This window comes from Elephantulus edwardii, unplaced genomic scaffold (genome assembly GCF_000299155.1).
Source record: "Elephantulus edwardii isolate Elephantulus edwardi_28Jun2011 unplaced genomic scaffold, EleEdw1.0 scaffold00027, whole genome shotgun sequence".
NCBI lineage: Eukaryota > Metazoa > Chordata > Mammalia > Macroscelidea > Macroscelididae > Elephantulus > Elephantulus edwardii.
In genome coordinates this window covers 14189166-14202098 of record NW_006399777.1, presented here as the reverse complement: position 1 = coordinate 14202098, position 12933 = coordinate 14189166, and the positions used below count along the sequence as shown (strand labels likewise).

The window sequence follows — 12933 nt, the reverse complement described above, 5'->3', positions numbered from 1 at the left end:
CTGTTCAGCTCTTTAGTATCTTGAATTCTTCCTTGTGCTTTGGCTTCTCTACGCTCCAGTGCAATCTTCAGAGTTTCTTCTGACATCCATTTTGGTCTTCTTTTCCTCTTCTGTCTTTGTAATGACCATCTTCACTCTTCCTGGATGATACATTTGACATCTTCCCACAACTCATCTGGTCTTCGCTCATTAGTGTTCAAGGCCTCAAACCTGTTCCTGAGATGGTTCTGAAATTCAGGTGGGATAAACTCAAAGTCATATTTTGGTTCCCGTGGATTCGATTTAATTTTCCTCAGCTTCAGCTTGAACTTGCATATGAGTAGCTGGTGGTCTGTTCCACCATCAGCTCCTGATTTTTAAGAACTTGCCAAGTAGGTTGCTTTTCTATTGAACCACCATGTCTGTTTTATTGGAGATCAGCCGCTTGAACTACCACCCCTACCATCTACATCAGTTCTCAAACTGCTCAATCCTAATTCAAGCCCGAGTCTTCTCTGTCCTAATCCAAGCAGTCTGACACTCTTGCTGCAAGTATACAGTATCTTAAGTCATGAATTTTTTCATGTTTGTGAATATTGTAAATTCCTTCACTTCAAACTCTGCATTCACATTCTAGACCTCTTTGTATATCACAAAATTCCAAACTACCTAGGATGGCCTTAAATCCCTATCCACTAAGGACCTATCAAACCCATACCACGTCTAGCCACCTCAGCAAGAAATTTAGTCCTGTAACTTCTCCCTTTAACTTAGTGTGATTTCCTGCCATATATACAATGTCATCATAATTCATATGAGTGTTATTATAACTCATATATGAATAAGGACAATTTAAAATGTAACAGACTTATATTGATACTCATACCAGAAAAAGATAGCCCTAAATTCTATGATACATTAATTAAATGTCTTAAATTGCCTTCCTTTTGATGACCTTCATTTTCATCATAATAAAGATTATTCTGAAATTTTTGCTCAGGTATCAAAAAGTCACTTATTTTAGTTAACTTTTTCTTGTTTACTACAGAATTTATAAATTTCTTCTATAATTATGTAAAGACATGGAATATCAGAAATATGTTACAAAGAAAACCATTATAAAATTATTTAAAAATCCTGCCAGTAAAGAATAACTTACTATTAAATGTAAGGCAGGAGAATTATGTAAAGTAACTAGTTCTGCATTAGCACTAAGTAACATCATGGCAGATGACTGGAGTGAAAAATCTACCTGTCTTGCTTTTAATGCACGAACTGAAATCATATAATAAGCAGCAACTCTAAAAAATCATAATAGGTACTATAGAATATTTGTCCTTGATCGGTCTTTTGAGACCTAATTATCTAAATTATTAAACCCTTTCCATTTCTATCACCAAAGACAATGCGATTCCCTCCATTCTTGCCAACCATACTAGTCTCAAGAAAAAGAAAGGATGTGTGTATTTGTATTTTTAGCATTTGTCAAGAATGTGAAGAAAGGGCCTAAGCACAATCAAGTTCAAAGTAACCAGATGACAGACTGTAAAAGGAGAAGCTGACAAAGTTTGTCTGAATAATGAATAAAAATCATGAATGGGGATGATATGTAAAACACCTAAAGCAATTCAAAGACTTAAGCCTGTGTACATCAATGTGTATAAAGCAGTTTTAACTCTTTTTTTTTTTTTTTTAGTTTTAACTCTCTTGAGAATGCATGTTTAAATGGTCCTTTTTGACACGAATGAGGAAACATTCATATCCCAATGATGCTGTTAGTGGAAAAGATATTTATAGACTTGGAAGACTATGCCTATCAGATCAGTCTTTGCCTTGTAACAAGAAATTCAGGACCCCAAAAAGACTATGCTTGCTGAAAAACAAGTTCCTGTATAACCATGGTAAGTTAATATTATTGTTCTTTTTGCTGAATAGCAGCTACAGTTTAGGTGGAAAGTTAAACTATTTTAGGAAGTAGCAAAGATATAAATTTAGTCTTCAATGCCATACCTGCAAATCAATAACTCTGTACATGCACATGAAGCCAGGCTGCTCCCTGAAGGCAAGCATGGTGAAGTTTTGTGTCAAGTTATTTTGGGCAGGCTGTCAAGAGAGGTGAGTCCTTGAAAAGGACATCAAGGTTAGAAAAGTCAGAGAAAAAGAGGAAGCCCCTCAACCAGATGGACTGACACAGTGACTACAGCAAAGGGCTCAGGTGTATAAGTGATCAGGTTAGAGGCTAGATTCAGATCCATGTTTATCGCCATGAGTCACAGCTGACTTAATGGCATCTAAAAACAACAATCCCTAATGTATATTCACGGGACTATGATGGGGCTTGTCCTTAGAAAAGGACATCATGCTTGGAAAGCTGGAGGGTAAGACAAGATGACTTTCAAAGAGATGGACTGACACTGTGTCTGTAACAATGGGCTCAGGTGTATCAGAGACAGTGAGAACAGCATAGATCTAGCTGCTAGGAGCTGTAATCGACCTAAGCACCTAACAACATCATTGTGACCAAAACAAAATAGATCATTTCCTGACACGATGACAAAGGGAAATTACAAAAGAAATAATAATGGAAACATCAACCAGGTTTGAAGTTGTAAGGTTAGTACATCAAATATGCCAAAATTAATAACAATGTTGTGTTATTCAGCTATAAAGAAGAATAAAACCCTGATGCATGGAAGCAGAAGTCACTACAGAGGACATAATATCTAAACTGATCCAGTCACAAAAGGACAATGACAGCATGGTATTACTTACACGATATAAATTTTAAAATGAGGTGTCCCTCTTCATAAAAATTCAGAGGCAAGTGAATTAATTACCTCTATCATTCAAAGCTGATTCCTATGAGGTGCAGAAAAAAAATTGTGGCCTAATCTTTTTACATATTCTGATACCTGTTCTCTTCCAACCATATTCTCTCCCTTTCTGTTGGGTTTAACAGGTCACTGTAGTGGTCACATAAAATTCACAAACCATAATCATAATAATGGGTCCATGGGGAGAAGTAATCAATCAACTTCATTACTTCAGAGTCAACTAGGAAGCAACAGGAACTACTTAGGACAGGATCATTTGCTCAAGACAGTTTCTACTTGGCTAGACCACCACAGTCTTACTCTCAGCCTAAATTACCGCCGTGTCATGTGTTGCAAAGCTCCTTGGCTATACCATCAAAGACCCTCATGGACCCCCAATCAAACAGGAAGCCTTGTGACAAAGGCTCCCAGCCATCTCTGGGATGGTAGGCCTGATGTAAACTTCTAATTTCAGAGTGGGAAGCTCACTGCACTAAACAGGTGGGTCTCCTGGTTCTGTTACCGAGCACCACTGCCACCGACACTGTTACAATTCTCTCCACCTCGCCGGTCCAGGAGATTCTCTTGTCACAGACTCAGGTTCAAAGGTCACACTCTGTTCCTGACTAGTCTGAATGCGACTGCCGTTGCCTACCTCTCTACTTCTAGGATTTGTTACCTTTAAGTCTAGAAGGATGGCAGAAGTGGCCAACTCTCTAGAAGGGTTCAAGGTGCCTTATGTGCATGGCAACAACTCTTGTCAGATAGACTGTGGCTGAAAGTAGAGATTACCAGAAAGATGTTTATTTGTGCTTCATTGACTAGACAAAGCCATTTGACTGTGTGACCACAACAAATTATGGTTAATACTGAGAAGAATAGGAATCCAAGACCATTAAACTATACTTATGCAAAAACTATACATAGACTAAGAAGTAGTTGTTCACATAGGGCAAGGAACACTGTGTAGTTTACACTGACCAAGAGTCAGTGGGCCAAACAGAGTAAGAGAACATCACATGGTTAAAAAGCAGAAAAGGAGTGCATCAGGATTCTATGTTTTCTCCCTATCTATTCCACCCATATGTTGAGCAAATCATTTGCAAAACTGGACTATATGAAGAATGTGGCATCAGAGTTGATGATACAAACTTGCTTAGAGACAATGAAAAGGACTGGAAACATTAGTTACAGCAGATCAAAATTATAGCTATCAAAAAAAAATACAGCTATCAATAGATTACATTTTAACAAAAAGAAAACAAAAATCCTCATCACTAACCAAAAGACAACATGATAATAGACAAAGAGAAGTCTCAATTTGTCAACGATTTAATTTTACTTGAAGTCATAATTAGCGACCATGGTAACAGCAGTCAAGAAATTTGAAGATGTGTTACATTGGGGAAATCTGCTGTCAAGGACCTTTCCAAAGTGCTAAAGAGCAAGGATGTCAGTTGAAAGACTAAGGAACCAATCCAAGGTCTTTTAAATTACTTCTTATGTATCAGAATGTTGGTCAAGGACTTAGGGTATCAGGAAAAAGTGGTGCCTTTGAGTTATGGTGTTGCAGAATATATCAAATATTCAGCTCAATGTCAAAACAAACAAGTACACCTGGGGGGGAATACAACGAGGGTGCTCCTTAGAAGCAAGGACAGAGACATTTTCATTACTTCCCCAGTCAATTTAAAAGTTTCTAACTATTCTCTGTGATTTCAGTTTTACTCTTCATCTAATTATCATAAATTAGTCACTTCCTCTGTTAAATGCCATCCATTTCACAATAAAGTCAAGACATTCAGTGATTTTTGGTGTCTCATAGCTGAGTCTCCAGAATGTGTTCAGTGTGTAGAAAGCTAAAAAAATTGGCCCTCTTTCTCCTATGGAGCAGCTGGTAGATTCAAACCGTCTGCTTAAGGGTGGCAAGTGCAAATCCTTATCCACTAGGCCACCACCCACCTTGTTGATACATTCTGTCAAGGAATTAAAGATGAGTGACTTTTTGGTTTGTTACAAAGATAGGATTCTGCAGGATGTGTTTCAACTTCTCATCACTTTCAGTAAGCAGGGTTGAATCATTTGCATAACTTAGGTTATTCATGAGTCTTCCTCCAATCCTGATGCCACATTCTGAAAACACTCAAGCTTCTTGAATTATTTAATCAATTCCAGATTGAACAGTTGTGGAGAAAGGATACAGCCCTGAAGCGCATCCTTCCTGGTTTGTGAGCCATGCCATGCTCCTTTGTTCTATTTGGACAACAGCTTCTTGGTCTGGGAGTAATTTTTGCCTGAGCACAATTAAGTGTTTTGAGATTTTAATTCTTTTCAATGCTATCATGACCCAAACAGTCAAATGCCTCTGTATAACCAATAAAACACAAGAAACGGCTTTCTGGTATTCTCTGCTTTAGGGCAAGATCCAGCTGCCAACAACAATGCCACCTCCTCTTCTGAATCCGGTGAAAATTTATATCCCAGTTCTCTGCCAATGAACTATTTCATCCATTTTGAATGACCTTCAGCAAGATTTCACTTGCGAGTGATATTAATGAGATTGTTTGATAATTTCTAAATTCTGTTGGCTCACTTTTTTTTTTTTGGGGGGGGGATTGACATAATTATCTCTTCCAATCATTTAGCCAGGCAGATGTCTTTCAAATTTCTTGGTACAGAGTAGTGATACTACCTTGTAATTATAGTATAATACTTACACATCAAGGGAGCTCTGGTGGCCTAATAGAAAATTATGCTGTAAACTCAAACCACGTGTTTCAAATTCACCAGTCACTTAATAAGTGAAAGACAGGATACTTCCTTCTGTGGGTTTACAGCTGCAACAGAGTCAGCTATGTGTCAGTTCTAACTTGAAGGCAACTAGACTGTTAATTTAAACACATACGGTACCTTGGTGGCTTAATCGTATTCTGATTACTTCAAATATTTTGAAACTTTTCAAATCATGTCAATGTCTTTCAAATTACATTTACTTCTTTATTTCACTGGCCTACATTCGAAGTGAACACTAATTAAAATAAATTCATCATGGTGACTCCACTACATGCCAGATCATATATGGGCTCGGAACAATGGGGGCTTTTACAGACCTAGTAACCAATCTGGGAGCTCTGATGGCCTAGTAGTAAAAAGCTGTGCTGTAATCTCAAAGGCATGTAGTTTGAATCCACCAGCTTTTCCATAGGAAAAGGATGGGCACTCTCCTTTCATGCAATTGACTGCCTCTGAAAACCCACTGAAGGGTCAGCTCAAGTCAGTGTGGCTCAATGGCACAGAACAACAAGAATCAGCAACAATACATCAACTGACATTTCAATTAAGTCCTGATAATAAGGAATATTTTTTACTTTTCTTTTTCATCAGTTCTTAATTTCCTTCAAATAGAGTTTCGGTAGGTTATCAGATCAAGGAAAATCTGTCTGAGTACTAAAGGGTACTAGAAAATTAAGGCAGAACCTAGGACAGCCTCAGACAAGATGACCAGGCTAAAGTTCTAACATGTGTAGTTACCAACAGGTTTCTAGACTCTCCTTAATGAATACAGGACCTCATTTCATGATGTACTTCTAGTCCTTTAAGACTCGAGATCTGCTTCTATATCCTAAGCCTTTCCTACTAGTGACTTGGATCTCGATCACTTATTTATTTCTAAACTCAGTAATATCAGTATTCTTTTTAATATTTTATAAAATATTACTTTATGTTTAAAGCAAGGATGTAATAAATGGTGAACAAACTGTCATCTTCAACTGGACATATATAAATTTTTTAAACATGTGTGCCATTTGCCTAGCTATTATGTCTAGTAATTTATTTATAAAAATAACTTAAGATGTCTATTTCAGAAATATATGGAAAATTTATTCACTGAAGTGCTCATTTCACTGGAACAAAATTGCAAAGAGCCCAAGAATGATTTAAATAAATCATAACACAATCATGTCAAGAAATATTATGCAAATAAGACAAATTCAGAGAAAAAAATCTGATGCTCACAATAGAATGGTTAAGAACAAAACAATTACAAACATTGGGAAGACAGAAATATGTAGCACATGGAAACTAAGTAATGCACTGCTTGAACACTACTGGGTAATAACAGAAATGAAACAAAATATGTCTTCAAACAAATGAGGATTAAAATACAAAAACAATATATATGTGGCACAGCAAAAGCAGTGCCGAGAGGTAAAGGTAGCCATCAAGGCACGAAGTGGAACCAAAATCAACCCCATCTTCACCATCCTCAGCAATTAGAAAAGCGCAACAAGCAAACCCTACATTTTCCAGAAGAAAGAAAATAATAAAGACTAGAGCAGAAAATGTTCGGTTTGTGTTACTGGTCTTTCACTCCACAAATGAGTGGTATCTTTTGGGAGTTTCACTTGCCCATTTAACCAACAAGGGCCCAAGGGTGGAGGGAATACTTGGATTATCATTGTCAACAGCATTCATTGGGCCTATCTTTAAAACTCGATAGGGTCTTCAGGCCAGATTCATTAATGTTAGCATTAACATTCTTTAAGTGGTACAGCAGTTTCTCTACTTGCTGTACTGAATTAGTTGGAGTTGCTGTGATGCTGAACATTGTGCCATAGCTGTGTCAAATGCCATCATGGTTACCCATTATGGATGGTGTTTAGAGAAACTTCCAGATTGCTTCAGGTTTGGAAGCAGAAGTGGTATCCACTTCCTAAACCAGATGCCTCTGGAAACTCTATAAACTCTATCAGCATAAAGAAATAATGCTAACCGTAGAACAGAGTCCAGGTCTTTTTTCCATAGGGTCGCTATAAGTCATATTTGACCTGACTCTTAAATCACTACTAACTGAGACTAGTGTTGTTACATTTTGGAGGAATGCTTTTCTACTTTGCACATCATCAGTTTTTGCCAAATTTGCTAAACTGAGGCAAACCTGAAACCCAGGTTTGCTGTGACGCTGAACCTTGTGCCATTGGGATGTGAAATCCCATAATGGTTTCCCAATGTGCATAGTGTTTGGTCGAGGTCCCAGTTGTAAAACAGGTTTGGAAGCAGGAGTGGCATCTACTTCCTAAACCACATGCCTATGTCTATGAACTAAGAGAAATGGCAACAGTAATATAGAAAGATATTAGGTCTTTTGTTCATGGGGTCAATATGAGTTGTGCTTGACTCGACAGCAATGAATAAAAACAACAACAGAGCAGAAATACAAGAGACCTGGTAAAGCAGTGTCAGGCTGGGGGTGGGAGTATGGTTGGTAGGTGACAGCAATGTTCAGTTTCCAGATGCTCAGGGGGATTAAGACTGGCAAGCCTGCGAATATTCTCTGACTTAATGAAAAGTTACCACCATTTAGAATCGACTTGCAAGGAATGGGTTTGATTTGTGGTTTATAAGAGCAGAAAAAAAATGAAACAAAAACCAAAAACAAAGGAACAAATGTAAAAAAAATACTAAAAATTGGTTCTTTGAAAGGATTTTAAAAAGTACACAAGCCTCTAACAAATCTAACAAAAGAAAAAAGCAAGTAACATGAATAAGAAGTTAACAGGCTGTCTCACAACAGAACCAAATGAAATAACAGAATATTATGAAGTAGTATGATCCAACACATTTCAAACCCTAGAGGAAATGGGCACATTTTTAGAAACTCTGCCTACCTAAAATAACACAAGAAGTAAAAATTTTAAAAGACATACCATGGAAGAAGAAACTGAGCTGTGGTGGTTCCCTGCTGTGGAGTCAGAACTGAACTGACTCAGAGCTACCCCTCCTAAAGGCTTTCAGAGGCGGTGACTCACACAGCAGAATGTCCACTTACTATCACAAGAGCAGCTGGTAGATTTGAACCACCTGTCTTCAAGTTGGCAGGGCAATTCCTTAACTATCAGGTCACCAAAGCTCCTTACAGATTCATATGTTATTAGGTACCATCAAGTCACTCCAACTCACACCAATCCCATGAACAAAAGATCCGACTCTTGCCCTAACAATGCCATCCTCATAATTTCTGGGTACTCCAGCCTACTGTTACACTGTTATAGTCCTATGTTGATCCACTTTGTTGAGGGCCTTCCTCTCCTTCTCTGAATTTCCATCTTTCCCAGTTTGATGTTTTGGACACATGTCTTTAAAAAAAAGAACAAAAAACGCCCAGGCCCAGACGGCTTTACTAGTTAATTCTATTACACAATTATAGCAGAGTTGACATCAATTTTACTCAAGCAATTTCATAATATAGAAAAAATAATACTTCCAAATCTTCTTATTAAGCAAGTCTAATCACGATATGAAAGCCAGGCAAAGACCACTAAAAAGTAAAATTATGGACCTATATTCCTCATGAAGAGGCAAAATGTTTCAACGAAAGCTAGCATGGTAATGCAGCACCTTATACATCATGTGATAGGCTTACTGGTCTGATACAGACTGGCAGGGTCTCCAGGACTTTAAGCTTTTGTAAACCTTTGGGACATGGAACAACATTCCCCTTCATGGCTCAGTGTTCAGTCAAACAAAAGATAGGCCTGAAAGGTATCAGTAACAGCAGGGGAGCACTCAATACTTAGAAATAACAGTATGTAATGTCAAAGAGCTCACTGGCCCAAGGACATGCCCCAGAAGGCTGGAAGGGTAGGATAGAAAAATTAATGGAAATGAGAACTGAAAAAAGTGTGATTGATTACATTAAAGTACCAGAGAATGTTAGAACAAAATTTGTATGAGGATTGAACTGAAAACCATTAACTTTGTAACTCACCCTAAAAGAAAAAGAAAAAAATAATTGAAAAGTTCTAGTCCTGAAAACCCTATGGAGCACTTTCACTCTGTACACTTGGGCACAAAGGGTTACCTACATATAAGCATGTGCGTATGTGTGTGCATAGATATACATGAATGTGCTATTGAATCATATTGGGCTCACAACCTACCCTCCAGGGGGGTTTAGAGGCTGTAAATCACAGGAGAAGAAATAGCCAATCTTTCTCCAGTGGAGTGGCTTTTAGGTTGGCAGCACAACTCCTTACAGCTAGGCCACAAAATAATTGTAAAGTTTTATTTGAAAATTTAAAAGCCAAATAGTGAAGCACATCTTTAAAATTTTCACATAAAAACAAACCACTTCCATTTTCTGGCTTTTTCTTGTTTCTACATATAGGCGAGAATAAAAGAAATTTCATAATATTATTGCTATAGCTTGGAGAGAGAGATTCACAATGAATGTGAATCAGCTAGATATCAACAAGTTAAAAGACAGATTACATGATTAATATGTTGTCTGTTTTTAATTCTAAATGTAGTTTTAAATAAATGAAAATGGAAAAATTGAACAAAAGCAAATATTAAAGGTTTAACTTTTCAAGAAATAATGATAAAAAAAACCTGCAAACTGTTTCTTTTCTACCTGCATTATCAAGTAATAATAACACCAGCATATCAGATATAGAGGAGACCTAGCCCTCACCTCAGAAATTATCATACTGTGACAACAATGCGATGCAAAAGGAAGAGCAGAGACACTAAGTCTCACAATGACAGTTGTGGAACAAAAGCTCAGGGGCAAGAACCTTTCCTCACTACTGCCTCAGACAAAAATCTTTCCCTGAAGCTGGTACATGGGATTTGGACTTACATCCTCCTAAATGCATGACAGACATCAGTGAGAGAGACCAGCAGCTTTGCAAGGTGCAAGACATCACAGAAGTGACTTGTGGTTTAAACCAAGAGGTGGCTGTGGGGAGGGAGGTGCTGGGTGAGGCTGTGGAAGTGCAAGGTATGCTGATGTAGCAGGTAAAGGAAAGGTCCAAGACACGTGTGCTGGGATGGGCGGGAGGGGAACACTAAATGTATTGGTTATTTCTGTAAGCGAAATGTCCTTCATCCGTTCATTTCAGTAAAATGCTTGTCTGACAGATATTGTTATCAAGTAATACTCAACTGTAAAATATCAAACTAACTAGAAGACAACCACTGTACAGTCTATTTCAACTCCTGGAATCCCCAAATGTTGGAGAACAGAACTCTGCTTGGCAGTATTGTCAAAGTTTTGACTTTGTGAAGCTGCTCTTCAGGCCTTCCTTCAAACACACTTTTAGGTAGGTTCAAATCACCTAACCTTAGGTTGGTAGTGGCTGGTTTATCAAATTGCCCAATCCCAGGATTCATATACAACTCAAACTACTGGTAAAGAAAAAGAATTGCTTCCAATGAAGCACTGATAAAATTTTGAGAGTAATACAGTATTTATGTAGCACAAAAGGTAAAAATCAAGTACCACTAAACAATTTTACCTCTAGTATTTTAAAACGACTAAACATAGAGAAATAAACATAATGAATAAACTTTAAAATAATAAAAGATCCACTAAATGCATGATAAATGTTTCACTATTATAATTATTAAGAAGCCAATAAAACTGCTCTTGGAAAGTATTTCATGTTTGTTGAGTAAAAGAGAAAAGAATTTAAGGTTTTAAAAGATCACAATAATAAATATAAAAACTTACCATATTATTTAGAGTTATTCTTAATTCACTATTTATACCTTTTATATCTTTCAAACACTTGCAATACACACATTCTTTTTATAAATTAAATTTTAAAACCGTATTTTTCAAAATCTTACACAGCTATCATTTTGTCAAACTCAATATACTCAACAAAATGTACTCCAAAATGTATGTAACTATTAAACAGAATGGTATTCCTGACACTATAGATAACCAGATAAATTTCTGGATTACATAATCAATACCAACTATAAACTCTCCACACAATTGAGTTTCACATAAATTACCGAGTGTTCTGTTTTGGACACAAAGGGGAAAAAAACACTAAAAATTTACCTGCATTGCACTTTTCCCCAGTTTCACCACCTCAAATAATGTAACGGGTTCCCCTTCCCCATTCTGCTGCGGGTGCCCATTAGCTCTTCCACGGCCTGCCCCTCTAATTCCAGCGTCAATTCTGCTCTTCTCTCCAGGAGATTTTCGAGGTTTCTTATTTGTAGACTGAATGGAGAGATGGGGAAAAAAGGATTAAAGAATTAAATGCATGCTTATGTTGTTTTATGCCAAATTATCTCAGATTAAATTTGATCTCATGAAAGGTATTTATAGTACAGTGGATTACTTGTTGGACTGGAGTGGATTAACTAGAAGATGTACAGTTTGAATGCATGAGTGCTCCTTGTGAGAAAGGTGTACTTTCTCCTGTTAATATCTGCAGCCTCAAAAACCTGCAGGACCGATGCCAGGAGGTGGAATGAACACAACAGTAGTGGATTAGATTTGGATTTAGAGTTAAGAGAAGTATTTCCTATGGGGGGTAAGTGGGGTTTTTTTTTACAAGACACTTTCGGTTTTAATAGAAAGATTATAAACAAGAAAGTGTATGTTCACAAATAAAAGAATGAAAATGTTTAATAGTTCTTCTTATAACTGTGTTACATTTTTCTTACTATTTTGTAAAGGAATAAACATTGTTAAAGATGATCATTTAATCTGGCCCTGCTGATATTTATTTCATACTCTCTTTGAACTTCACCACTTTCTCAGAAATGTTTTCAGTAAAATATTTCTTTCCATACTCAAGTACTTCGCATCCAGTCATCCAGTGTTGTTGCTGTATCCCATTAAGGCAACCACAGTTCATAGCGACCCTACGAAAAAGCACTCTGAACTCTACACTAGCCTGAGGTACTATCTCCAACACAACTGACTCCAATGATACAGGCATCACGTCAATTCCTCTTATTCATGATCATCCTCTCTTGTGTTTACTTTCTACTTTCCAATCATGATGCCCTCCCACAAGGACAACATGCCCCTCCTGACAACATGTGCCATGTATGTGAGAAAGTTTCAAAATTCTTGGCTCCAAGGAACAACCTGATTTCATCCTCTCCAAGATAGATCTGTTCATTCTCTTGGCCGTCCATGGTTATGTTCAATCTCCTTCTCCAGCACCACACCTCAAAGGCACTGATTTTTCCTCTGTCATCCTTATTTACTGTCACTGGCTAGCTTTCAGATGATTATCAAGCAACTGAGAAAAACCTGGCTTGGATTGGGTACACCTGAGTCTCTAGACAGACATCACTGCTCATTAGCACGCTGGAGAGGTCCTTGACA

General features: G+C 37.4%; 1 protein-coding gene across 2 annotated transcripts in view; it reads right to left on the bottom strand.

Annotated features, from left to right (window-relative positions):
- Window positions 1–12933, bottom strand: part of STAG1 (stromal antigen 1) — a 256619-nt gene that overhangs the window by 190040 nt on the left and 53646 nt on the right. For both annotated transcript variants that reach the window (XM_006883361.1, XM_006883362.1), the window contains exon 3: window positions 11647–11811. In XM_006883361.1, coding sequence (XP_006883423.1) covers window positions 11647–11811 — 165 coding nt within the window. The remainder of the gene's footprint in view (window positions 1–11646; window positions 11812–12933) is intronic.